The sequence below is a fragment of the Neomonachus schauinslandi genome, chromosome 5 (genome assembly GCF_002201575.2).
Source record: "Neomonachus schauinslandi chromosome 5, ASM220157v2, whole genome shotgun sequence".
In the NCBI taxonomy this organism is placed as follows: domain Eukaryota; kingdom Metazoa; phylum Chordata; class Mammalia; order Carnivora; family Phocidae; genus Neomonachus; species Neomonachus schauinslandi.
Window position 1 is genome coordinate 167904386 of NC_058407.1, and position 26744 is coordinate 167931129.

The following is a 26744-nucleotide window of genomic DNA, read 5'->3' on the forward strand; positions in this document are numbered from 1 at the left end:
CGAGCCCCACATCAGGCTCCCTGCTCAGCGGGGAGTCTGCTTCTCCCTCTCCCTCTGCTGCTCCCCCTGCTGTTCTTTCTCTCTCTGTCAAATACATACATACATACATACATACATACATACATAAACAAGTCTTTAAAAAATAAAATAAAATAGATAAATCAATCAATAAAAGTGGGGCGCCTGACTGGCTCCATTGAAAGAGCATGTGACTTTTTTTTTAAGTATTGTAGATTTTTGGGGTGCCTGCGTGGCTCAGTCGTTGAGCGTCTGCCTTTGGCTCAGGTCATGATCCCAGGGTCCTAGGATCGAGCCCCACATCGGGCTCCCTGCTCGGTGGGAGGCCTGCTTCTCCCTCTCCCACTCCCCCTGCTTGTGTTCCCTCTCTCGCTGTGTCTCTCTGTCAAATAAATAAAATCTTTAAAAAAAAAAAAAAAGCATTGTAGATTTTCAAAACATCCTATCACCTAGAAGTTGAACATGTATTTCCAGGTTTTTAAAAAATATTTCTTTAATTTATTTGAGAGAGAGAGCAGAAGGAGAGGGAGAAACAGACTCCCCAGAGAAGAGGGAGCTGATGCGGGGCTTGATCCCAGGACCCTGAGATCATGACCTGAGCCGAAGGCAGATGCTTAAGTGACTGAGCCACCTGGGCGCCCCAGCCATGCAAACTTCCATTCTCATCTGGACTGAGACACCCAGGCACCCCAACCTCATGCACTTCTAACAGCTCTCCTTATCCTCAGGAAATCTGTTGCATGAAATCTAACAAGGGTGGCCAGATGCCCATTCTTTCTCGGTGTGCTTCTCCGGGCAAGACGGGCTGAAGTAGGGATCCGCTGAAAGCCATTCTTGTGAAATAAAAGTTTCATTGTGAAATGCTTTTGCGCTTTTACAAAATGCAGTTTCCACACGCACAGAGCACGCAAAAGCAAAATCCAGAGGATAGAAGAGAAGTGCCACATGTTTCCCCATAGAGTCACTGAAGCTTCATTCTTTGATCTTCCCAGAGACAACTATGGGCAGCACGTTGGGTGAAGCGCTGGTATTGAAGGAGAGTTCCATAAGACCAGAACTAGGGGCCCATTATGTTCATCCAGCATTTTCTTTTACCAGCAGCCTAAGGGGTGCCAAGGCAGAAACATCCCAGGGGAAAATGCTCTTGCACCAGGCAGCCAAGGCTCAGAGGAACCTTCTGGCAATATTCTGAGAATCAAGCCGGCCCTGTTGGCCAGGAGCTGCGTTTTTCTGATGCAATATTTAAATTTATTTTCTTTTCTTTTTTCTTTTTTTTAAAGATTTTATTTATTTATTTTTTATAGAGCGAGCGAGAGAGAAACAGCACGAGAGGGGAGAGGGTCAGAGGGAGATGCAGGCTCCCCGCTGAGCCAGGAGCCCGATGTGGGACTCGATCCCAGGACCCCGGGATCATGACCTGAGCCGAAGGCAGACGCTTAACCATCTGAGCCACCCAGGCGCCCTATTTTATTTTCAATTGTAGTAAAATACATATAACATAAAATTTGCCATCTTAATCAGGTTTTTGTTTTTTTAAAGATTTTATTTATTTATTTGACAGAGAGAGACACAGCGAGAGAGGGAACACAAGCAGGGGGAGTGGGAGAGGGAGAAGCAGGCTTCCCGCTGAGCAGGGAGGCCGATGTGGGGCTCGATCCCAGGACCCCGGGATCATGACCTGAGCCGAAGGCAGATGCTTAACGACTGAGCCGCCCAGGCGCCCCAGGTTTTTTTTTTTTTTTTTTAGATTTTATTTATTTGCAAGAGAGAGAGAGAATGAGTGGGGGGAGGGTTGGAGAGAGAGAGAGAAGCAGACTCCCCTGCTGAACAAGGAGCCCAATGCGGGACTCGATCCCAGGATCCTAGGATGATGACCTGAGCCGAAGGCAGATGCTTAACTGACTGAGCCACCCAGGTATCCCTATTTATTTATTTTGAAAAGACTTTATTTTTATTATTTTTAGAAAAGATTTTATTTATTTATTTAGGGGGGTGGGGGGGAGGGGCAGAGGAAGAAGGAGAGAGAGAATCTCAAATAGACTCTGAGCTGAGCAGGGAGCCCCACACAGGGTTTCTTCCCACAAGCCTGACATCATGACCTGAACCAAAACCAAGAGCTGACACTCAACCAACTGAGCCACCCAGGCTCCCCTATTTTATTTTTTTAGACTCCACGCCCAATGTGTGGGGCTTCAACTCACAACCCGAGATCGAGAATCTCATGCTCTACTAACTGAGCTAGCCAGGAGCCCCCTCCATTTTTAGTTTAGACACTTGTTTATTTTTTAAGATAATTTTTGAACACTTTATAATAAAAAGTCAAAGTGTGGTACAAAATATCCGTTTTCCTGAGCTGTAATCAAGGTCACATACTCGCTCAAGTGGGCTGTAAATTTTATATACCATTTGACATTTAATAATGAAATAGTGAAAAGTTCCCCATACACGTTAGAGCCCCTTTCTTTTTGTATCTTTAAATTTCTTTTCACTTCAGTCACTGCACAAAAAATGTGCCAGATCCCAGCCCATCGGGATCTCTCCAGTCTGCCTGAAGTCTGGCTGCAGAATTAAGCAGCAGAATCGGCAGCATGTGGGTATGTGTGTCTGGCAAATTCCAGCTGCCTTATAATTTATGGCTACTCTTATTCTCTGTCACATACCAGCTATTTTGCCTTCCCAGGGTGACAGAAAGGAAAGTCCTAGTTTAAAAAAAAAAAAAATTTTTTTTTTTTTTTGAGTAATCTCTGCAGGCAATGTGGGGCTCGAACTCAACCCTGAGATCAAGAGTCAAATGTTCCATCGACTGAGCCAGCCAGGTGTCCCAGGAAAGTTCTATTTATTTTTTATTTTTATGTTTTAAAGATTTTATTTATTTGACAGAGAGAGACACAGCGAGAGAGTGAACACGAGCGGGGTGGGGGAGTGGGAGAGGGAGAAGCAGGCCTCCCGCTGAGCCCAATGCGGGGCTCGATCCCAGGACCCCGGGATCACGACCTGAGCTGAAGGCAGACGCTTAACGACTGAGCCACCCAGGTGCCCCTCTATTTTTTTTTTTAAGACTTACTTATTTGTTTTAGAGAGAGAGAGAGAGAGTAAGGGGACGGGCAGAGGGAGAGAATCTTCAAGCAGACTCCCCGCTGAGCATGGAGCCCTACGTGATCCCAGGACCTTGTCATCATGACCCGAGCCAAAGTCAAGAGCCAGTCCCTCAACTGACTGAGCCACCCAGGTGCCCTGTCATGGTAGCTATTTTTTATCACTTATGAAAGTGTCCCCAAAAGTCACCTCTCTTTAATGCTTTGTGCTTTTTCTTGTTGGGTGGGTCATGTTTAGCAAATACCCTCCATCTCACTCTGTCCCGGGAGGTTGTATTTCCTTCCACAAATTTTAAAGTTTTCTTCCAGGGGCACCTGGGTGGCTCAGTCATTAAGCGTCTGCCTTTGGCTCAGGTCAAGATCCCGGGGTCCTGGGATGGAGCCCCACATGGGGCTCCCTGCTCAGCCAGGAGTCTGCTTCTCCCTCTGTCTGCCCCTCCCCCCCGCTTGTGCTCACTCTCTCTCTCTCTGTGTGTCAAATAAATAAAAATCTTTAAAAAAATAAAAAATGATTAAAAAAAATAAAGTTTTCTTCCTACACATTCAGCTCTTTAATTTATCTAGAATTCCTTTTTATGTATGAAGTAGAAATCCAGTTTTCCCCCCATATGGATAATCACTGTCACAGCTCCTTTCATTAAGTTGTCCATCTGTCCCCTCTGTTATGTGTCATATTTCACATATGTAAGTGGCTGCTTCTGGACTCATCTATTCCACTCCTAGTGTTTTTCTGTCCTATGAGCACCTCATTTTAATTACTATGGCTCTAGAATATATAACTTCATAGCTGCGAGCATGTGTCTTTCGCGTTGTTCTTTTTCTTCACAAGTCTTGATTTCCTTGATCCTTAGCCCTTCTGTATAAATTTTAGAATCACTTAGTCAGGTTCCATACACACACACACGCATACACACACACCTGTGGGGATTTTGACAGAGATTATAGATTAACTTCCGGGGGGGAAATTGAGATCTTGATGATATTGTGTTTCCCACCCATGAATATGGAATAGCTCTCTGTGCATTTAGATATTCTCTGATGACTTTCAATAAAGTTTCATAAAGTATTCCTCAAAGATCTTGCACATTTTTGGTTGGTACGGTTTATGCCTAGTAACTTCATATTTCACTTCAGCAATTGCTTTTGGAAACTGGTTAAAAGCCTTCTTCTGAAAAGGGATGCCACTATTTTCCCTTTCACTTGAATTGACCTAGAGAAGGTTTATTTTTCATTTTGAAATCCTGTTTCCCCTTTACAGCAAATATGAACATTTTGCTGCATATACTCTCTCTGTATCTGTCTCTCTCTCTTTTTTAAGATTTTATTTATTTACTTGAGAGAGAGAGAGAGAGAGCGAGGGGCAGAGGGAGAAGCAGACTCCCCTCTGAGCAGGGAGCCTGATGCGGGGCTTGATCCCAGGACCCTGAGATCATGACCCGAGCTGAAGGCAGACACTTAACCGAGCCACCTGGGAGCTCCTCTGTATCTCTTTATATTTGTATGTGTATAAATGAACATACACAAGCATGTATATATACACACATGTATACACATAGAAGTGTGTACACACATACACATACATACTTTTTTCCAAAAACTGGGCATCATCCCCTCACATGAGGAGGCACACAATGTCAGTTTATCCCACTAATAGGACAATGTTTATTCCTCTAATGGTTAATTAACTTTGACAATGTGGCTTAAGTGGTATCTGCCAGATTTAATCACTGTGAAGTAACCACTTACTCCTTTGTAATTAATACAGAATCTTGAGGGAGAAACTTTGAAACTATGCATTCAAGCTTCCATCAAGTAGTTTTTTTTTTCCCCTGTGTTGTTCTTATTGTGGTAAAATGTACATAACATAAAATTTACCATTTTGGGGTGCCTGGCTGGCTTAGCTGGCAGAGCATGCAACTCTTGATCTCAGGGTTGTAAGTTCAAGCTCCACGTTGCATGTAGAGATTACTTAAAAATAAAATCTTGGCACACCTCCGTGGTTAAGTGTCCAACTCATGATTTCAGCTCAGGTCATGACCTCCGGGTCTGTGCTCAGCATGGAGTCTGCTTAAGTTTCTCTCTCCCTCTCCCTCTGCCCCTCTTCCCGCTCATGCTCTCTCTCTCTCAAATAATCTTTTTTAAAAATAAAATCTTTATTTATAAGTAAATCTTTAAAAATAAAATCTTTATTGATTATATATTTATAAAATATTTATATATTTATTTGTTATGAATAATAATACTATGACTAAGTAAATAAATAAATAAATAAATAAAATTTACAATTTTATTTATTTATAAGTATATAGTTCAGTGGCATCCACTACATTCATACCATTGGGCAACCACTGCCATTATCCATCTCCGGAACTTTTCTTCCAGCTTTATCAAGTTATAATTGCATAACATTGTGTGAGTTCAAGGTGGACAACATGTTGATCTGATACTCATATACTGCAAATGATTATCACCACAGCTAACACCCCCATCATGCCGTCAATGAATTTTTAATATACACTGATAATTCTTGCCTGAATCTGTTACTATAATGACTGCAACTGGTCATTTTTTTAAAGATTTATTTATTTATTTGAGAGAGAGAGGTGGGGGGAGGGGCAGAGGGAGAGAGAATCTCAAGCACAGAGCCCTAGACATGGGGCTTGATCTCACAATGCTAATATCCTGACCTGAGCAGAAAACCAGGAGTAGAATGCTCAACTGACTGTACCACCCAGGCGCCCCCAAATGGTCATTTTCTAAATGGTCCTTCCTCCTATGATAGTGTTCTACTGTAAAGAAGCTTCTTCCCTTTTATGGAAAAATATTCCCATTTATGTGTTTTTACGCATTGTCAGAATGGATGCCCGTGGATTCTTACTTTATTCAATGTGGAGATGTGGAGTCCTTGTTGTCCTCATTCATTTGATGTACAGTTGTCCCCAACTTGGCCAGTGGGGCCACCCCCCCATTCAATTTGGCTTGTGTCCTTTTGACACGCCCTCATCATTTTGTGATATTTTTTTGCCATAACAAGACATTCCAGATTCACCTGTACTTTCCTGGCCCTTGCCCTGGAATCAGCCAGTCCTCCAAGGAACCCTGGGTCCCCCAGTTAGAAAGGAATAGTATTTAGAGACCAGTATCTGGGCTCTAAGGAATTTTAAGGAAAACACTCTGGGCTGGTGCCTCCGCCTTTGGTGATTCTGGCCACCAGGTGGCAGTACTGCTCAGAAAAATGCAAAAGACCCAGAATCTGGGCGGGGTGGGGAGAGTTGGGACGGGACTGGCCAGGCTCCTTGATGGGGTTGTCTTTGGTCCTCTTTCTGGAAAGGGGACACACAAACTTACCAGCACTTCATGTGCATACTCTCCTCCATCCTCCTCTCCCCCTCCCCCAATACATGCCTCACACCCCCTCATCAATTTCTTCATGTCTTATTTTTTATTTGTTTGTAAACTCTAGGCCCAATGTGGGGCTTAAACCCATATGCTCCACCAACTGCACCAGCCAGGCAGTCCATGTCCTTTTATCCTGAAGCCTTCTAGGAGGGGTTAGTCCCAGGGCACAGAGGGAGAGGGGATGGATCCCAAGGCTTCAAGGAGGCCCTCATTTCCAGTGCCCAGCCCACCCCACCCTATTTCCAGCACAGTCCACAAACACAGCTGTGGGCTACAAGCACGGAGAGGCCCCTTCCCCAGAGGGCCCCCACTCCTAAGACAGAGTGTCTCCAACTAGCTGTTCTTTGGGGCCGCGGGCCCCAGCTGGCTCCCTCCCTCTGGACCTGGTAGGTAGGTTAAAAAGAAAACCACAGGCCCAAAAAGGCATCACTTGTGTTAAGGCCCCAAGTCAGTAAACCAAGATTTAATACCTAACCTAACTGTAGTTTCAACCCCTCAGAAATGTAACCTTTTTTTTTTTTTTTAAGATTTTATTTATTCATTTGAGACACAGATACAGAGAGAGAGCACGAGCAGGGGGAGAGGCCGGGGGAGAGGGAGAAGCAGGCTCCCTGCTGAGCCAGAAGCCCGAAGTGGGGCTCGATCCCAGGACCCTAGGATCATGACCTGAGCCAAAGGCAGACGCTTAACCGACTGAGCCACCCAGGTGCCCTGAAATGTAACCTTTTAAAAATATATTTATTTATTTATTTTTAAGATTTATTTATTTATTTTAGAGACAGTGAGAGAGACCGCAAGTGGGGGGGGGAGGGGCAGAGGGAGAGAGAGAGAATCTCAGGCAGACCTGAGTTGCAATCAAGAGTCAGACACCTAACTGACTGAGCCACCCAGGCACCCCAGAAATGTAACCTTTAACCAGCCAACATAGGAATTTCCTGCTCTAGGGTCAGCCCTAGGAAGTTTACTGAAAGATCCCTTCCATTCCCCTTAGGAGGGCGAACTTGCCTAAAACAATGAATTCTTTCTAGTAATTTCCTGTGTTCTACTCCCTATTTTTAATTTTTTTAAGACTTTAATTATTTATTTGAGAGAAAGAGCGAGAGCTCGAGCATGAGCAGGGGAAGAGGCAGAGGGACAAGCAGACTCCCCACTGACCACAGAGCCTAACTCAGAACCCAATCCCAGGACCCTGATATCATGACCCAAGCCAAAGTCAGACACTTAGCCCACTGAGCCACCCAGGTGCCCCTCCCTCTCTATTTTTAAAAAAACTTTCATTTCCTGTGGCCCTTTGGGGTTCCCCTTTACCTGTTAGATGGTGTTGCCTGATTCATGAACCAAATAATAAAGCCAATTAGCTCTTTCCTGGGTTGGGACGCCTGGCTGGTTCAGTCAGTGGAGCATGTGATTTTTGATCTTGGGGTTGTGAGTTTGAGCCCCACGTTGGGTATGGAGATTACTTAAATATAAAATCTTTGGGGCACCCAGGTGGCTCAGTCGGTTAAGCATCCGACTCGGTTTCGGCTCAGGTCATGATCTCATGGGTGGTGGGATCCAGCCCCTCATCAATCTCCACACTCAGAGGGGAGTCCGCTTGAGATTCTCTCTCCCTCTGCCCCTCCCCTCCCCTCCACACGCGCGCATGATCACGAGTGCTCTCTTTCGCATAAATAAATCAATCTTTAAGAAATAAAATAAAAAATAAAATAAAATCTTTAAGTGCTTGGTTCAGCAGCACATATACTAAAATTGGAATAACACAGAGATTAGCATGGCCCCTGCACAAGGATGACGTGAAAATTCGTGAAGCATTCCATGTTTAAAAAAAAAAATTAAAATCTTTAAAAAATAAATAAATAAAATTTACTGGGTTGAATTTTTGTTATCTAACACAGGGAACCCAGAGGGAAGGGTTTCCCACAGGGGTGGGCCACCCAGGTGAGCTTGGAGCTGCTTCTCTGAGCTGGCTGCCTTCATCCCCCACACCACCCCCCACCCACCCCTGTTGGTTAAGTCAAAGGAAGTTGTGGGGGTAATCTCTTCCCTCCACTTATTTATTTTCCCACAAGTAAACTAGAGTACATATTAAAAAAATACACCCTCCCCCCGCAAAAAACCCACCGAGGGACTGTTCAAGCAACTTAAATCTATGGTTTGATTACTTCAGAAGCAAGCATTTGCAAGTGAGTCCACATTCTGTCCCTAGGAATTAGGTGCCATTAATTTTTTTTTTTATTTTTTAAAATTTATTTATTTGACAGAGAGAGCACAAGTAGGCAGAGTGGCAGGCAGAGGGAAAGGGAGAAGCAGGCTCTCCGCCGAGCAGGGAGCCTGATGCGGGGCTCAATCCCAGGACCCCGGGATCATGACCTGAGCGGAAGGCAGCCGCTTAACCGACTGAGCCACCCAGGCGCCCCTCTTTATTTTTATTTTTAAATACTCTTCACACCCAACGTAGGCTCGAACTCAAGACCCCGAGATCAAGAGTTGCACACTCCACCAACTGAGCCAGCCAGGCGCCCTGGTGCTGTTAATTTTTGTAGTTCGCCTCCCCTGCTTCCTGGCAGAGTAAATGTAAATGTCGACCCTGCCAGTCCTTCTTCACCCTCTCCCACCAGGACTGGTACAGTAGCCACCTGACCCTCCTCTCTGGTCCTACCCCTTCCCAGCCAGAGACCCCCAGACGGCCCCACCCACCCCCCCCGCCCCCTAAACTGTCACTCTCACCCCCCGGGGAACCGAGGCTCCAGCACCTCTGAGCTCCTGGGCTTTTCTCCCAAGCCCGCCCAATCCCCTCTCTTCCCCTCTGTTCACACGGCCACCTCTACCTAAACTGACCTCCCCTCCTACCTCCCGTAAAATTGGGCAATGACCCCTAAAATTCCCTGGTCTCCTAATGAGGCCTCCTTCTGTTTTCTCACTTGGAATGAGCTCCCTGCCTCCCCTGATCCATCCTCCTCACCCTCCAATCAGTCTTTCTCCCCATCTCCCCCACAGACCTGGGCCCGCTCTTAACTCCCTCGCTGGGCTAGCAAAGGGCTGACACATGGGAGTGGGGGTAGAGAAGGGGCAAGACGGTATGACTGAATGGGCTGCCTGCCCACGCTTGTCAGATTTACCTCGAACACAAATCACTTGGGAAGAGAGCAAAATACCAGATTCTGACTCGGTAGGTCTGGGGTGGGGCGGAGAGTCTGCAGGTCTAACAAGCTCTCAGGTGATGCGAAGCTGCTAGATCGGGGACTGGCCCACTGATTGGTTGGGGAGCCCAGGTGCAGGTGGCATCATCCGGGGTATAAGACCGCTGGGTGGTGGCTACACAGGGGTTACCAGTGCGAGTGACTGGAGGAGCCATGGGGCTGAGCCATGGGCTCTTCATCTGCTTTCTGCTCTTGGGAGGCATGGAGCTGTGCTATCCCCAGACCACTTCTCCGGGTGAGACCTACTACTCATTGCCATCTAGGCCCCCCGTGGTGGTGGAGTGTCTGGAGGCCCAGCTGGTGGTCACTGTCAGCAAAAACCTTTTTGGTACTGGGAAGCTCGTCAGACCTGCAGACCTCACCCTGGGCCCGGAGAACTGTGAACCCCTGGCCTCTATGGACGCAGATGATGTGGTCAGGTTTGAGGTCGGGCTGCATGAGTGTGGCAACGGGATGCAGGTAAGACTTGGCCCCCTTGGTGGCCGCGGGGAGTGTGGATGCAGGGCCAGGGAGAGGTGGGGCTGGGCCAGAGCCCTTTCACTTGCTGGGGACAGGGAGCAACTGAGGCCTGAAGCCTGGGATTGGCAACTTGGGGTGGTTGAAAGTGCTTGCCTCTAGTTGCTGGAATCAGGTAGACAGGGTGGAATCCAGAGATGGCCATGCACTCTGGGCCAGAGAGGGCACTCCCCACTCTGATTCCTGAGGGTTTGTGAACCCCTGGAGGGCATCCAGGAGAGATGTGGCTTTGAGGGAGGGGGCAAAGGGCGTCATGATTACCTCTGTGTTAACTTCAAGGCACAAACGGGATCCCTGGGGGTAGTCCCAAGTAGGGGGGTGGGGACACTTAATGTGGGAGGCAGGTACCGAAGAGCTAAGTAATTCAGGCTACAAGGAGGGGCTTCCAGCAAGGCAGGGCTGGACTGGGCACAGGACCCCTAGCTGGTCCACGGTTCCTTGGACTACTTCCTGTCACCCCACAGCCCATCTTCTCCTTTGTCCTGGGCTCTTGCCCACCAGGCCCTGGACTCACGGCTCAGCTTGGCTAGGGTGGGGGCAAGCTCAGTAAGCACCTGGAGCCTTCCTGGGGCTTTAATCTTCCATGCTGCCCCCCACCCCTGGGGCTTACCCTGAGGCCTCCTGGCCCTTGTTTCCCCAGGAAGAGGACAGCGAGCCCAGAGAACCCAAAGAGTTATTTGAGGAATCATTCTAGTTGAGTAACTCCCAAACTTTGGGCATTAGAACCGCCCGGCGAGCATTTAAAAATCCTGATTCCCTTTTCCTGTGCTAAATCAGACGGGCTGTGGGAGCCAACTAGCAGCATCCTTAAGGCCCCCGGGTGACTTCAATAGGCACAACCTGGCCGTGCCCTTTTCCGGGGTGGGGTTCACAATCCTGCCTGATAAGAATCACCTGGGGCCAGGCCCTGTGCTGTCCCACCAGCTGCAATTGGTTTAATGCCCTGAAATTCTGAACTTCTGAACAGGGCGACCCACAAATGATGCTGCTGGTCCATCTGGGGCCCTAGCTAGTAGAAAGCTAGGACTCTCTCCTAGAGATGCAGTGGTTCGGGCATGGCCAGGCAGCAGCTCGGTCTCCTCCCGGGTGGCCCCTTGGAAGATGCAAGTATCCGGTAGCACCTGCCTGAGCTCTTCCTGCCTCTGGGAACCACTGACCCAGTATCCCCTTCCGTGATGTGGGTATGAGAAGAGAAGGGAGGGCAAGTTGAGTCTTAACTGCTGTGGCCATGAATTAAACTTCCTGGAACCTTCTGGGTTCTTCAAGGTGGCTCTCTAGGTCCCAGGCCTTCCCTGCCCCCCCTTCCACCCCCAGAAGGAAACGGTATTGGGATGGGGGTGGCCTCCTGAGAAGGGGAGCACATATCCAACACCCCTGGTCGCTGGGCACCACTTGGGGCCTGACACAGAGCTGATCCAGACCCCCTGCGGTGGCGTCACAATTTCAGGGTCGGGGGGAGCGGGAAACGGAGGTTCGAGGGTGGTACCTGTTCAGGCTTTCGCATGGGTCATCAGGAGGGTGGGCTTTGAGTCCAGGGTCTGGGTTCTCCCTGCCTCAGGTGGGCTGCCCTCCCTGCACCCTTTCGTGGGCAGGTGATGTTGTTGGGGTTAATCCCTCCCATTCCGTTCAGGTGACGGACAGCGCTCTGGTGTACAGCACCTTCCTGCTCCACAGCCCCCGCCCTGCGGGAAACCTGTCCATCCTCAGGACTAACCGCGCCGAGGTTCCCATCGAGTGCCGCTATCCCAGGTCAGTGTGGGACAGGGCGTGTTGCTGCGCCTGGTGCAGAGGCCCCTCCCAGCATGCTCTGGCAGCTTGGTGGCTCGAAGTTGTGCGTACTTAGGTTGAGGTCACCGCCCTCCACTCCAGCAGGGAGTGGGGAGGCCGCTGAGTCTGCCCTGAGCCTCTGAAATGCATCGGGGCCGCAGCTGTCTCTCGGTGGAAGCTGCAGGGCTGCCCAGCCCAGGCCCGCCTTGAAGTTTGGAAAAACTCCGTGCAGGGGGAGGTTCTAGGCTTGGGCTAGCACAGCCTGCTCTTGGCCTCTGGCTTCCCCCGCAACGTGCACGCGGGTGGGGGAGACCCCTCAAGCCTTAGCACCAAACATGTGCCTGTGACCTTGGGCACTGGCGTGTGAGGAGGGGGTGACTATGGCTCATAATGACAAGGCCACAGTGCCGGGTCCTGTGTGGCTCCGCTGAATGCAGAGTGCACAGGCTGGGAGGAGGTAAGGGAGGTACCATGAAGGTATGGGCCTGGGGGGGGCGTGGTTCATGGTAGAGGCTCCCAGAACAAGATCCTGGGAGGGTGCTTCTAGGACGGGTGGGACTGAGACGGTCTGGGCAGAGCCACACACTCCCCAGGGGAGTGCAACGTACCACTAAGAGGGGCGCAGCCCAGGGGTCTGGAGCCCAGGGCCTGGTCAAGAAAGGGAAGGGGGAACAAAAAAAGGGAAGGGAGACGGGGGGTTCTAAAGGCCCAACCAGATCCAGAGAAGGGGCGCAGGCTCACACCTTAGCGGGCGCCCCTCCCTAGAACCAAACTGAATGGGTAAGGACGGGTTTCTCAACCCAGAAGGGCCTCGGGCAGATGGAATCGGTGAGACCAGCTGCGATGGCGTAGAATGAGTTCTGACCCACGGCAGCAGGGGTGGAGGGAGCCTGGAGCCTGACCTGGTTGGGTGGGGGAAGATGGAAGAGCCAAGGGCAGGAAGGCCAGCCGCCCCTGTACTTGCTCCAGAGGCTGAAGCCCTCCTGGGACCATGGCTGCCTTGCTTTAGAAAATCTCTGCCTGGGACTGACCTGAGAACGTGGGCTTGCCTGGCCCGATGGCGGCAGGTGGTGCAGGGGGGCCTGCCCCAGGCTGGGATGCTCTATTCTAGCTCCAGTTCTGCCATGCGTCACCGACACAGCCTCTCCCATGAGACCCGGTGAGGTCGGCAGGGCAGACCTCTGGAGACCTCCCACTGCTTCCAAGGACCTTCCCGTCCTGGTATAGGCCCAGACAGTCCCTGAGGCTCCTCAAGAACCAGAGGGGGTGCAGAGAGGGCTGGCTGCCTCAGGCCCAAAATCTGAGCCTCTGGGGTTAACCCTGATAAGCCCATCTGGGTCTAGAGACCAAACTGCGAACTCGGGTGTATCCCATTTTCATGCCTCAGCAATGTCCTCACAGCTGGAGGGAGGGGCCCACTCACAGATGTGGGGTTTGGGAGGGTCAAGGGGGAGGCTCAGACTTCGGGTGTCTGTTCAGTGGCCTTAGACTCACCGCCTGGCTGGGCCCCAGCTGAGGTCTCTGCTGTGAGATAGGAACGAGAGACCCAACCCCTCCACTGAAGCCAGGTGGGATGAGCTCAGGACAGGTGTAGACAGCTGGTCTGCTCCGTAGGCACAGCAACGTGAGCAGCCAGGCCGTCCTGCCCACCTGGGTGCCCTTTAGGACCACGATGCTCTCAGAGGAGAAGCTGGTTTTCTCTCTCCGCCTGATGGAGGGTAAGCAAGGAGGGCTTGGGTGGGTGCTGGCAGGGAGAGCTCGGGTGGTCTCACCCCTGACTGTGTGCCTTTCAGAGGACTGGGGCTCCGAGAAGCGGTCCCCCACCTTCCAGCTGGGAGACGTCGCCCACCTCCAGGCCGAAGTTCACACTGGTAGCCACGTGCCACTGCGGCTGTTTGTGGACCACTGCGTGGCCACGCTGACACCCACCCGGAACGCCTCCCCTCATCACACCATCGTGGACTTCCACGGGTGAGGGCTGGGCCACTTCTCTAGGGAGCCCTTTTAACTACCTGAGCTCCACCACCTTCCTCAGCCCCTGACTCCATTGTCCACTCCTCTTCAAAGCTGTCTTGTGGATGGTCTCTCCGATGCCTCTTCTGCCTTCAAAAGCCCCAGACCCAGGCCAGAGACTCTGCAGTTCACAGTAGACATGTTCCACTTTGCTAATGACTCCAGAAACACGGTAATTGACCTTTAAAAAATAACTGGGGGGCACCTGGCTGGCTAAGTCAGTGGAGCGTGTGACACTTGGTCTCAGTGTTCTAAGTTCAAGCCCCATGTTGGGTGTGGAGCCTACTTCGGGGGTGGGGGAACTTGGAATAAGATTAAACTATAGGGTCAGGCTGACCAGGCTTACTGTCTGCTGTAGGTCACCAGGTATCTCCTTAAGCAACTTGATAGCTCTGTCCCTATCCCAAAACTCTGTGAATTCAGCTGATAAAGCCATGGGCTCTAGTGAGATCTTTAGGGAAGAAGCATGGGTAGCACAAACCCTTAGAGGTAGGTAGGAAGCCCATGACAGGTGGAGAGAATCCAGGGTCTTAGAAATAGAACCAACCAGGGGTAGAGCTGATGGCTCAGATGAGAGGAGGACCACCCACTGTGGCATCTGGTGGCCAGGTCACTAACCTGGTCTTTGCCACAGTGGGCAGGGCCAGAAGCCAGATGAAGGGTTGAATAAAGGGGTTGACAAAAACAGGTGTCACCCTTCCTGGAAGCTTTCTGGAAGGGTAAGAAAAGCAGGTATGAACTTCTTTTCCTACAGGGTAGGCTCTTGAACTTGATCCTAGGCTAGACCGGGGACTTTTTGAAGCTTGAGTGCATCAGCAGCATCTGGAGGGTTTATTGACCTAGGTTGGGCCCCATCCCCAGGATTTGGTTTTAGTAGGTCTAGAAGAGAGCCCAGCCTCTGCATTGCTAACCAGAAAGTGCTGGTAGAATTTTACAAATAAAAAATAGATCTTAAGTTTGCTGAACTAGGAGCAGGGGATGCAAAGTTTGGAATAGCTGCTCAGGAAGGGATTGTAGCAGGGATTTTTTTTTTTAATTTTGGCTCTATACTAATCACCTGGAAAGGTCCTATAATCCCCTATCTTTTCACTTAATTGGGATGGGGACAGCATCTCTTTTCTAACATTTTATCATGGAAATTCTCCTGTGATGAAAGAATTTCACAGCAAATACCTATATACCTATCATCTAGATTTCTACCATTAGAGTAGTGAATGAATGACCATAAAATATGGTCTTTTTTACTTGGAAATCATCAAAAGCTACTTCAGCTGCTAGGGGGCTCTAATAAACAGCTGGGTTTACAAACCACTAAACCAAAGGCTCCTATGGCTGAGGGGCATTAAGGGGTTAGCACAGTGAATTTGTAGATGACACTGGAGCTACCTCCCCATGCCCAGCAGTTCTGTTCTGAGAACAGGAAGCTTGATACAGACTGGTCAATAAAAGGGGTGTGAATCAAGGCTATTGGTGAGATGCCCTGAAGATGGGTTGGATGGGGCTGCGGATAAAGAACAGACTGAGAAAGGGTCCTGATCACCCAGATCGGTGACCTTGTGGGTCCTAGGGTAGAGGATCCTAGTTGGGGTAGGGAGTGCCACTGACCCTCAGAGGTGACCTGGTGGGGAGGAGAAAGGGATAAGGTTTCATACAGGTGGTGGTTATCAGCGCAGGTGCAACCTGAGCTTATATCTGCCCCTCTAGGGATTTTGTGGGGGTTGGGGGGGGGTTGCGGACCAGAGACCAGAGGATGCTGCTGATCAGTGGAAGGTAGCCTGAGTTCTGGGAAGATTCTCCCTTAACAGTAAATGGGGTGGTTTGGCTGACCCTATCCAAGGCACAGAGAAGTAAACCTTTTATTCAAGAGGAACAGAGAACCATTGTAGAGTCTTGGGCCCCAGTTAACATGAAAAAATGTACTGGGAAGAAGCTTGAGGATAAAAGCAGTGCTATCCTGAAATAGGGATTCTAGGGGATCCCAGAGCTCTCCTCTGCTGGGGCAGATAGAAGGCTGGTGGCCTGGGGCGCCTGGCTGGCTCAGTCAGCGGAGCATGTGACTCTTGATCTCGGGGTTGTGAGTTCAAGCCTCACGTTGGGTGTAGAGATTAAGATCTTTAAAAAGAAAAAAGCCGCTGGCTAGAAGTGTATCCTCCCTTGTTCAAATTGGCTCCCCTGCTGGTGCACTCAGCCACTAGGTGGTGGCCAAGGTTTATGGCTCTGCAGAAGGCTTCAGAGAAGGTGGTAGAACTTCTACGCCCTTGTAGGGTTGGTAGGGGTTGCCAAAGCACTACCTGGAGTATGAAGGGGGGGGCCTCTGCCTGGGGGTGCATCTGCCGAGAGGACCAGGGCTGACGTGACCCCTGGCTTCGTATCAAAATTTCCCCGATCCCAGGTGGCACGGTGGTAAGGGATTGGAGAGTTTGGGAAAGATTGGTGGGGGGGGGGGGGGTGGTATAAAGCTGGTGGGTTACAGTCTAGAATCTGATCTGCCACTTCAAGTCTTGGCTGACTTCACCTCTGACCCTCTACTATCTCTAAAATGAACTCCAAGGGTTTAGGTTAAAGAACTGGCTTACTTAAGTCCCTGGTACAGTTTAGAATTCCACCTCGTAACACCTGCTCTTACTTCTAGATCTATATCACTTGTCATCTGAAGGTCACTCCGGCTGACCAAGTCCCGGACCAGCTAAACAAAGCCTGTTCCTTCATCAAGTCCACCAAGAGGTGAGGGAACGGGTTAGACATGGCTGGGGCAGAAAGTCCTGTCACCGGCCTCCCTGGGGTCCATTCCCCTAGGATGTATACCAGCAGCAGGCTGGTTCCTGAGGGTAACACGGCCATCTGATCTTCTGGTCTTCTTCCCCCCCCTTCCCCCCCCTTCCCCCCACCCCGCCCTGCTCAGGTGGTACCCTGTAGAAGGCACTGCTGACGTCTGTCACTGTTGTAACAAAGGCAGCTGTGGCCTTCCAGGCCATTCCAGGAGGCTGTCCCACCTAGAGAGAGGGCGGCGCAAGTCTGCTTCCCGAGCCCGAAGTCGAAGGCACGGTAGGTGTTAGGACCCCTCCAGGGCTCTTGCCCTTCCCTCCGTCTAGGGTACGTGCTGTCCCTGCAGGGTGACATTCCTCTTTGGTCTCCCACTCAAGGCTGCTCACCGCTGGGGGAATGCGGTTTTGGGCTTTCTTACATAGAAGACTTGGGGGCTAATAGGGGACTCTAAACCCCCACTCCAGCATCAGCCAGGGGTTCAGAGTAGGGCGTGATCAGGACTGTGGGGGAGATAACGCAGCTTCTAGAACAAAACCTGGTTAAATCTGCTGAAATAGAGCAAAACCATCGGACCCCTGGTGCGGGACTAAGGTGACCCTCAGGTGTCCTGTGTCTTTCAGTGACCGAAGAAGCAGAGATCACCGTGGGGCCTCTGATCTTCCTGGGAAAGGCTGGTGATCGTGGTGTGGAGGGGTCCACCTCTCCTCACACCTCTGTGATGCTGGGCTTAGGCCTGGCCACGGTGGTATCCCTGACTCTGGCTACCATGGGCCTGGTCCTTGCCCGGAGGCACCGTACTGCTTCTCGCTTGGTGATATGCCCTGTGTCTGTTCCCCAATAAAAGAAAGTGAGCTCTGGGGTGTGGTGCAGTGATGTCATATAGGGGTGAGGGGGAAGGGGGGGCAGACGGGAGAACAGTGCTGTGGGCTCAAGGAGCACCCTCCAGCATGGACTACTGCATCTCTAGCGTGGGGTGGTCTGTCCACAGCAGAGAGGCCAGACTGGGTTGTGAAGGCAAGCCTGCATTTTCCTGACTCTGGGCAACACGGCCTTCCTGGGAGAGGGGCTCATCTTCCCAGGCCACCATCCTCCCATGTCTCCAAGGAGGCCAAGATGTCAGCTATCGGGGGCAAAACAGGGTGGGCCCTGCCAGCCCCGCTTCTGGGCTAGCAGAGGGTCTGGTGTGTCTCTGGACCCCGTGCATCTGAAATGGGGGTGGGGGCAGGGAGGAAAGGATGGAGTCGGCTTCTCTAGGGGGCAGCAGACTTGAGGCCCAGAGGTGACCGGGTCCAGGGCGGGGGTCTGGACAGTGGTCACCCTGGGCCTGAGGCTGCTGTAGGGGAGCACGTCTGGGGTGTAGGGTGAGTGGGAGTGTGCTATGGCCAAGTCACCGACTCAGGTAGGCTCCTCAGAAGGGCTGAGCCCTGCTTGAAGCTTCCTGTCACTGGGGGGAGCTGCTTTCCCCCTCTGATAGAGCTGCCTTCCTCTCCTAAGCCCCAGGGGTGCCCAAGCAGCTTGTGACCCCCTCTCCAGGGCAAGGGGTCCCCCACTCCCTCTGACAGCTGTGGCCCTTAGCTGGCTCCAACCTCACCCCAGACCCCAACTCCTCCTCCTGATTGGGTGAAGTTCCCCTTCACTGGGAATCCCAGGCTTGCCAGTTACTTTCTGTGAGCCTGAGGCTCCTCATGGGCAAAATGGGACTGGTACCGGTTGGGCGGGCTTGTTGGACATAAATGGGATTGGAACCAGAAGGAGCTTAATTGTTGCATCTGGAATGGCTCCCTCCCTGCAGCCTGGGGCCTGGCTGAGGGCAGAGGCTTGGATGTGTTGACAGAGGCCTAGAGACAAATGTCTAAAGTACATTCAGGGGGCGCCTGGATGGCTCAGTTAAATGTCTGCCTTCGGCTCAGGTCATGATCTCAGCGTTCTGGGATCAAGCCCCGCATCAGGCTCCCTGCTCCGTGAGGAGCCTTCTTCCTCTCCCTCTGCCGCTCCCCCTGCTTGCGCTCTCTTGCGCTTTGTCAAATAAAATTCTTTAAGTACATCCAGAGCAAGGTTTTGTGATTCTGGGTCTGCCTCGGTTCTTGCCCCTCTAAGGGTGGTCTGTGAACACTATTAGCATCACCTGGGGACTTGTGGAAAGGCAGAATTTGGGGCCCCATCCCAGCTCTAATCTGCATTTTAAAATCTCCAGGTGATTCAGGTGTGTTAAGGTGCCCTGGGCCAGGGGATTTGCAGCAAGAAGGAATCACCCCACCCTCTCCCTGCGACCCCCCCCCCCCCCCCCCGCCAAGCAGGTCCGGCTATGCTGTGGGAGGGAGTAAAAGGCTGGAGATAGGAGGGGTGGGCTTCCTGGAGCTGGTGATCTTGGAGCAAATCCTTGAAGAACCAGCAGGTCCTGGCTGGACAAAAGGGGAAAGGTGGGTGTGGAGGGAGGAGAGGAAGAGAGAACACTTTCTCCTGGAAGAATGGAGGGCCTGGGTGCCTAGAAGAGATGGGGTGGGTAGGGAGGGATGGAGGCCTCCTACCAGTGAGTCATTAACAATGTGAAAAGGAGCCACGGAATGGACAGTCTGTGTCAAGAAGACCCAGAGGAACAGCAGAACATGGCCTGGAGGCAGAATCAGCCTGGCTCCCTGCCTCTGCTGGCCTGGCAGTTCCCCCCATCTGTGAGGTATGCTGTCCAGAGACTGAGTGGAGTGCTTGATGGCCGCCTGGCTCACGCAGCAGGCCTCGGGGGGCCAGAGGGCCTGTGTCTCATCCCACCCAGCTCTACTCACCGAGCCTGTTTCCTCCTCAGCATCATCACCTTTCAGATGGAGTTCTCCACTCTTCAGGGTTCTTGGGAGGAGTAACGCGGTACTTGGGGTCCAATGAGGGGGCTTAGGACAAGTCTCCCCGAAGTGTGTGGCTCGGCCTACAGCTCAAGGTAGGCCACATGCCAACGGAGACCCAACAGCTCAAGAGAAATTTTTGCCCCTCCCTTAACTAGAAGTATTAATTTGGGGGGAGAGTGTCTTTCCCAGAATGGGAGTTTTTGCCACCAATTTTATCTGAGTGATCCAAGGGGCGGGGGGGCAAACATCTGATTTTTTTTTTTTTTTTAAATTTTTGTCAGCACAAGCAGGGGAAGCGGCAGGCAGAGGGAGAATCAGGCTCCCCACTTAGCAAGGAGCCCGGTGCTGGACTCGATCCCAGGACCCTGGGATCATGACCTGAGCAGAAGGCAGATGCTTAACCTACTGAGCGACCCAGGAGTCCCCAAACATCTGTGATTCTTGCCTTTTGAATTGCCTTACATGGCCTACCCCCTTCCTTAGCTCAGGATGGCCTATATACTTCATGTCAGCTTTGTCTTTGGGAACCGCACATACATGAACGGTTCATGACCCACAAAATTCGATCTGATTTTTGTCCTGTTAATCCGTCTCACGTCAACCTGTAATTTACCCATGTGAGTTCGCACCTCGGGAAGTCAAACCGCACCAGGTGGAGCAAATACGGAGATCACGGGGAATGGCTTCCAATACGCAGTGACCGATAAAGAGAGGGTTGGACGGGTTCCTTTTGTTTAGGGGTAGGATGACTAGATGAGGAAGCCTTGTCTTCCTATGCAGAGGTGGGCATAAGGTGGTGCATGTGCCCGAAGGAAACATGCTTAGACCTACCTTGTAAGTTACATAAATGAGGCTGGGTGGAGATTTTAGTGCTCTAATGAGGTAAAAGTGATTGTGGATCATTCCAGAGGTCACTCCGTGGTCCATCACAGGTGTGAGGTTTCCGCTCAGGGGTCTAGCTGGTGACAAAATTCTTTAGCCAGAGAGACTTTCTGGAGGAGAGAGAATTTTCACTCCCCACCACCCTCGTGTGTGGGGACAGAAGCGCTCCATAAGTTACGGCTACTTCCAGGACACGCCGCAGGGACTGTCCCCGCAACAACCACCCATCCTGTTATCTGCCCTCCTCTTTCGGGGGCTTGCAACATCCTGGGAACTCCTCTCATTCAACTTCTGTCTTCAGCGGGAACAGGAAGTGGCTGTATCTGGTGTGGGGAGGAAGTGTGACTAGAATGTGACCCTGGATGTCAGCCCCAGCCGGTTCCAGACGGGCCTCTGCCCTGCGCGAAGCTGGCCTCCTTGGGAAGGGCCAGAGAGGCCACCTCCAGCAGTGAGGGCAGAAGGCCCTGCCTTCTAGACTCCACTGGAAGTTTGGGGGAAGTGAGGGAGATAGCCAGCAGCTGAGGGTTGTCTGGATTTCCATTGCTTACAGCCACCTGTTTCCCTGGTGTTTGGGGCAGCTTCCTATTACATGCTATGAAACTCTTGGTGGATCAACATTTCGTGGGTTTAAAACTTTGCCTTTGTGCTTCCTGGTGGCCAAGGGAAAAAAGGAGAGGCGGTGGTTAGAAAGGACAATGCGGGGCTGGGGGAGTAAAATCATGATCGCCCAAATACAAATGAAAATGTGTCAAAGGTCTTGTTGTAACTCCTTCCTTGAGGGAAACCGCAGGATGTTAGAACTGGTTCAAAGGAGAATCCGAAGACTTACATAAAGGTAATCAGGAATGCAGAAATGAATTTGCTGATAGATGCAAACTTGGCTTCCTCCAAAGGGCAGAAATCAATTTCATCTCCACAGACAGACGGGAATCCTTGCAATCATTTGCATTACTACTGGCTTTCTACAATATACAGAATTGCAAAATATGTTAAGGGTGCCTGGGTGGCTCAATCGGATAAGAGTCTGCCTTTGGCTCGGGTGGTGATATCGGGGTCCTGGGATCAAGCCTTGAGTTCGGCTCCCTTCTGGAGCAGAGAGTCTGCTTCTCCCTCTCCCTCTCCCCTTCTCCTCCCGCCCCCTCCCCGTGCTCTCTCTCTCTCAAATCTTTGTTTTTTTAAAGATTTTATTTGAGAGAGTGAGAGAGAACACAAGTGGGGAGGGGGGGAGGGAGGAGCAGACTCCCCACTGAGTGGGGAGCCCGACATGGGGCTCAATCCTGGGACTCCAGGATCATGACCTGAGCCAAAGGCCGACGCCCAACCAACTGAGCCACCCAGGTGCCCCTCTCTCAAATCTTTAAAGAAAAAAAACCTTAGTCAAAGACTAGGCAAGGCAGACTTTTAAGGAACCAGATAATCTGGAAGGTTGCTAGAAGACATCCAGTTATCTTTTTGCCCATGTCTGAGACACTTTTGCCTGATAGGTGTTAGATTTACCAGGTATTTTTAGCAAGAGATTCTAAGCAGCTCCTAGGGACTAATGAAACTAAGGTTCAGGGGGAGGCTGGATACTACCAGGAAGATAACTCTGTCTCTCGGGGGGCCTCTTGCCCTTAGCCTTTAGGCTAGGAAACCTGGCTTGTCCACACGCCACACTGAGCCCTCTCTTGAGCAACTCCGGATCCCAAACCAGGATGCCAGAGTATTAATTTACAATGAGAACAACTGGGGTGGAGGGCATAGGTCGAGTGAGATTGCCTAGTGTTAAAACAAACTTCTCGGATGAATTAGCTGTGAGTACACATCAGTTATTTCAGACTTGCAGCAAGGGAACCAGCAAAAAGGACAAGCCAGTTCAAAACGTGTTCCAAGGGGCCGGAACTTACATAAGATAACGCTTTTAGGGGCTTTGCTCCAGGGGCTGCAAAGCCATCATGCTTTTGTTGGCTGTGTAGGTCACACCTGGGTCCTGAGTGGGCACCGTTGCCCAGAGATGCCAGGTGCTGTCTATTACTCAGAAATAATGAGCAAGGCAGCTGTGGCTTCTAATCAGACAATCCCTCCAGAGTGTCAGATGGAGGCCAATTAGCCGAGGCACCAAGCAACAAAATCCTGCCTTTCCAAGCAAAACATCAGAAAGTGCTCGAGCCCCTTAGCGGAGAGGCTGGGCCCCCGGGTCTAGCCTTTTCCCAGATTTACATTGATCTTTTCTTGCTCCCGGGTGAGCTGGGGCCAGTTCCAGGATCAGAACCTTCAGAAGCAGTAAACCTTGGCACCTGGAGTGGAGTCTAAGGACTTCTCGGAAAAAAATTAAGTTTCTTTGGCCACCATCGCTCCCCATTCCTTGGCCAACAGCCACATTCTTTCTTGGGCCACGTCATTCATTCTCAGTTGCTAGGGAGCCTTCTGAGGCCTGAGGTCGGCACAAACTCCAGCCTTTGAGACATTAAAAAAAACAAAACAAAAAACCAACAAAGCTTCCCTTCTGGGCAGAAGATTTTGTTAGGACAGAGGGCCAATGCCAGGGATGTGGTAGTTCCTTTCACTCCTAGGAGCACTTCGTGCCAGGCATACCTAACCCGCCCTACTGTGTGTGTGTGTGTGTGTGTGTGTATGGGTGGGGGGGCACTCACATTTTTCAAACCAACAACACAAAGAGGTGCACATTCTCTATGCTCTGCAAGTTCCTTTTTTCTTTTTCAAAGATTTTATTTATTTATTTGACAGAGAGAGACACAGCGAGAGAGGGAACACAAGCAGGGGGAGCGGGAGAGGGAGAAGCAGGCTTCCCGCTGAGCAGGGAGCCCGATGCGGGGCTCCATCCCAGGACCCTGGGATCATGACCTGAGCCGAAGGCAGACACTTATCGGCTGAGCCACCCAGGCGCCCGGTGCAAGTTCTTTTTTTACTTAATGATAGATCTTGGCCACTGTTCCATTAGCTCCTGTGAATCTTCCTCATTCTTCCTACTAGTGTTCCGAGGTCATTTAACCAGCTCCTTTCTGCTGGGCAGATGCTTCCGATTCTTTGCCACATACATTGGTTTATTTATTATTATTTAAGATTTTATTTATTTGAGAGAGAGAGAGAGACAGTGAGAGAGGAAACACAAGCAGGGGGAGTGGGAAAGGGAGAAGCAGGCTTCCCGCTGAGCAGGGAGCCCGATGTGGGGCTCGATCCCAGGACCCTGGGATCATGACGTGAGCCGAAGGCAGACACTTATCAGCTGAGCCACCCAGGCACCCCCATACATTGGTTTAAAGTTCAGTTTGCAAGTGGCCGATCCTCTTTCCCTCCTTTCAGCTCCCTCAGGGGCGTCCTGCTGCAGCCTCAGAACACAGCACACTCACTCTCTCCTGCCTAAAAATTTAAAGTCCATCTCCCCCCCCGCCATTCTCCTTCTTGCTGCTGCCCTATTTCTCTTCTTTTCACGACGAAAACTCTTTATTTTTCCCAAATAAAAATAGTCTTTCTTTTCAGGTTATAAAAAAGGAAACTATTCATTGGGACACACTCAAATGATGCAAGAAGAGTACAAAGAAAGTGAAAATCACCTGCTATCCTGCTCGTCAGATGTTACTGTGTTGACCAGCGTCCTTCCAGGCACACACAGCCACGGGCAACCTTATGTAAGTCGCCTCATTCCACACATGTGGGTTTACCCTCTTCTGCCCCATGCCCAGATGTGTGGAACACAAAGGTGGTTCTTGGAAGAGCGGTCTGCACTCCCAGACTGCAAAACCTTCACAACCACAGACATCTATGTGCATCTGTGTGCTCGAGCCCCTGCTTCTCTATGGAAACCACTTCGGTCACCAGTGGCCTCACTGTAGCGAAGTTGGAATTTTGGGGCATTTCCTGAAGACTGCAAGATGAGAGAGCCCGGAACTGGGAGGCAGGGGCCCTGGGTTCTGGGATAGGCACCCCTCCCAGCAGACCTCTAGGAAGTGTCTGTTGGGCCTCTAGGAAGTGTCTGTCACCACTGAGCGCCACCTTCATGGGACACTCCTCTTGATTCTCTGCCACCATGCTCACCCCGGGCTCCCCCAGTCCGGCCTCCTTTCCAGACACTTCTATCTCCTCTGTTCTTCAAAAGTCAGTGTTCCTTTGCCCTGGACTCCCCTTTTCTTATCTTCTGTGGTCTTTCCAGGTCATCTCAGTCTCGTTGCCTGTGACTCCCAAATCCCTATCTCTACCCAGATGTCTGAATTTGCTCGCCTTCCTACCTCACACTCAACTTGTTGACTGAAATCCCCTCCTCCCCGCTTTCTAGTGTCTTCTACCTCATGGGAAGGCACTCCATGCACTCAGACTTCCAGGCTGTGTCCTACTTCCCGCCTCTGTGAAACTTCTCCACCCTGGCCTTCCCCCTGGCTCCCACACTGGCCCCCAACCTGGGCAGCCCCATCAAGCCTCCCTCAGAGCTCCAGCTCCTTCTGCTCTCCGAGTTTAGATGTCCTCCCCTTTCCAGAGCCTAGGTTCCAGAACCTTTCCAACCCAGCCTGCCACCATTGTTCTGTTTGAGCCTGTAGGTGTGTGTGAGTGCAGTGGGATTTTAAGGACAATAACTATCACTCAGGCATTTCACTGAGGAAAAAGGAAGCACTTAAGAGAACACCTTTTGAAGGTTGAAAGGCTTTTCTAATGCTTCAGACCATTTCATCTGCACCACCCTCCCCGCCCCCACCACTCCCCAGCAAAGCCAGTGATATGGGGCTGCTCAAGTCTGGAGTTAGACACCACCTTGATTTAAAGACCAGCTCTGCCAGGTCCCCACTGTGTGACCTTAGATGCATTGCTTGAACTGTCTCAGTGTCCCCATCTTTAAAATGAGGATAATGAGGGGGCACCTGGCTGGCTCATTCAGTATAGCATGTCTCTCCTGATCTCAAGGTTGTGAGTTCAAGCCCCACGTTGGGCGTGGAGCCTACTTAAAAAAAAATGGGGATGATGTTAGTACCTACCTCATTGAGGGGATTTACCGTGAGGTGATGCATGTCAAGTGCTTGGCACATACTAGGTGCTTTAGAAATGTTGTAGGTGGTTTTGGCTAAGAATATTGAGATTCTGAGAGAAGAAGGGAAATGTCCCCATCCTAATCTGTAGCCACTGCAGTTACCTAGTGTAAATCACAGCTTAGAAAGTCACCCTTCATTTCTAGAAAGAAGGCTGGCATCATTGGGAGAACCTAACTTTGGCGCCTCTCCAGACTCAAGGCCTATATCCTCTAAGTCAGGTTCTAGGTCATGAAGAGTCCTGGCCTAGGGTCTCAGAAGAGGGCCCACCACAGGCACTCCTTCCCCTGCTTCATCAACTTTGGGTTGATTAGTCCCCCTCTCTGGGCCTCAGCTTTCTTTTCTATAAAATAAAGTTTTAAACTGAGTGATGGGGGGAGGTGGGAGGTGTCTCTTTCTTAAATCCCTGATGAAGTATGAGTGACATTAGATTATGTAAAGACACTCAACTAGAGTCCCAGATTCAGAGAACTCCGAACCCTGTGAAACTGTGTGCAAGATTGTATGTGTGACCTGCATGTACATGTGTGTGAACATTTCTATCTGAGCGTATTTTGGGAATAGCTTTCTTTTTTTTTTTTTTTAAAGATTTTATTTATTTATTTGAGAGAGAGAGAATGAGAGACAGAGAGCATGAGAGGGAGGAGGGTCAGAGGGAGAAGCAGACTCCCCGCCGAGCAGGGAGCCCGATGCGGGACCAGATCCTGGGACTCCAGGATCATGACCTGAGCCGAAGGCAGTCGCTTAACCAACTGAGCCACCCAGGCGCCCGGGAATAGCTTTCTTTAGCTCTGTAAAGGAGGTCTGTGATCCCAAAAGAGTAGTCACCAACCTGGTTCAGGCCTTCTATGTGGACTACAGCAACAGCCTCCAAACTGGTCTCCCCACTCCTTTCTCTGTCCTTTAAACCTATCCTCCACCTACCACACAGGGTATCCTTCTAAAGTGCAATGCTGACTGTCATTCCCTTGCTTGAATCTTTCTACTGGCTCCCATTGCCTAAATTCCTTGCATGGGCATTTAAAGACAATCATAATCTTACCCAGCCTGTTGTCCACCCTAATCTATTTTCTCCTGTCCTCAGCCCCTCCGTGTACCCTCCTGCCCTGGCCACAGGGAACGTTTCACTGCTTCCTGAATGCATCAAGCACTTTCACATCTCTCTTCCTTTGCAAGAGCTTCCCTGTACTCCATCTGGCAAACCTCTGTGTGTGCTTTAAAATCCAACTCAGGCGT

The 26744-nt window shown here is 50.8% G+C and overlaps 1 protein-coding gene and 1 non-coding gene across 2 annotated transcripts; both read left to right on the plus strand.

The window, feature by feature from the left end:
* Positions 1-8231: 8231 nt before the first annotated feature.
* On the plus strand, positions 8232-8335 carry LOC123324951. The gene has a single exon (XR_006540128.1). It is a non-coding gene; the product is annotated as a U6 spliceosomal RNA (small nuclear RNA).
* A 1500-nt stretch (positions 8336-9835) lies between these two features.
* Positions 9836-17625, plus strand: ZP3 (zona pellucida glycoprotein 3). Its single transcript, XM_021700471.1, has 8 exons — positions 9836-10171; positions 11859-11977; positions 13610-13713; positions 13789-13966; positions 14063-14180; positions 16641-16732; positions 16911-17053; positions 17395-17625. Exons 1-8 carry the CDS (start codon positions 9866-9868, stop codon positions 17613-17615), a joined length of 1281 nt encoding a protein of 426 aa, XP_021556146.1. The 5' UTR covers positions 9836-9865; the 3' UTR covers positions 17616-17625.
* Positions 17626-26744: the final 9119 nt, after the last annotated feature.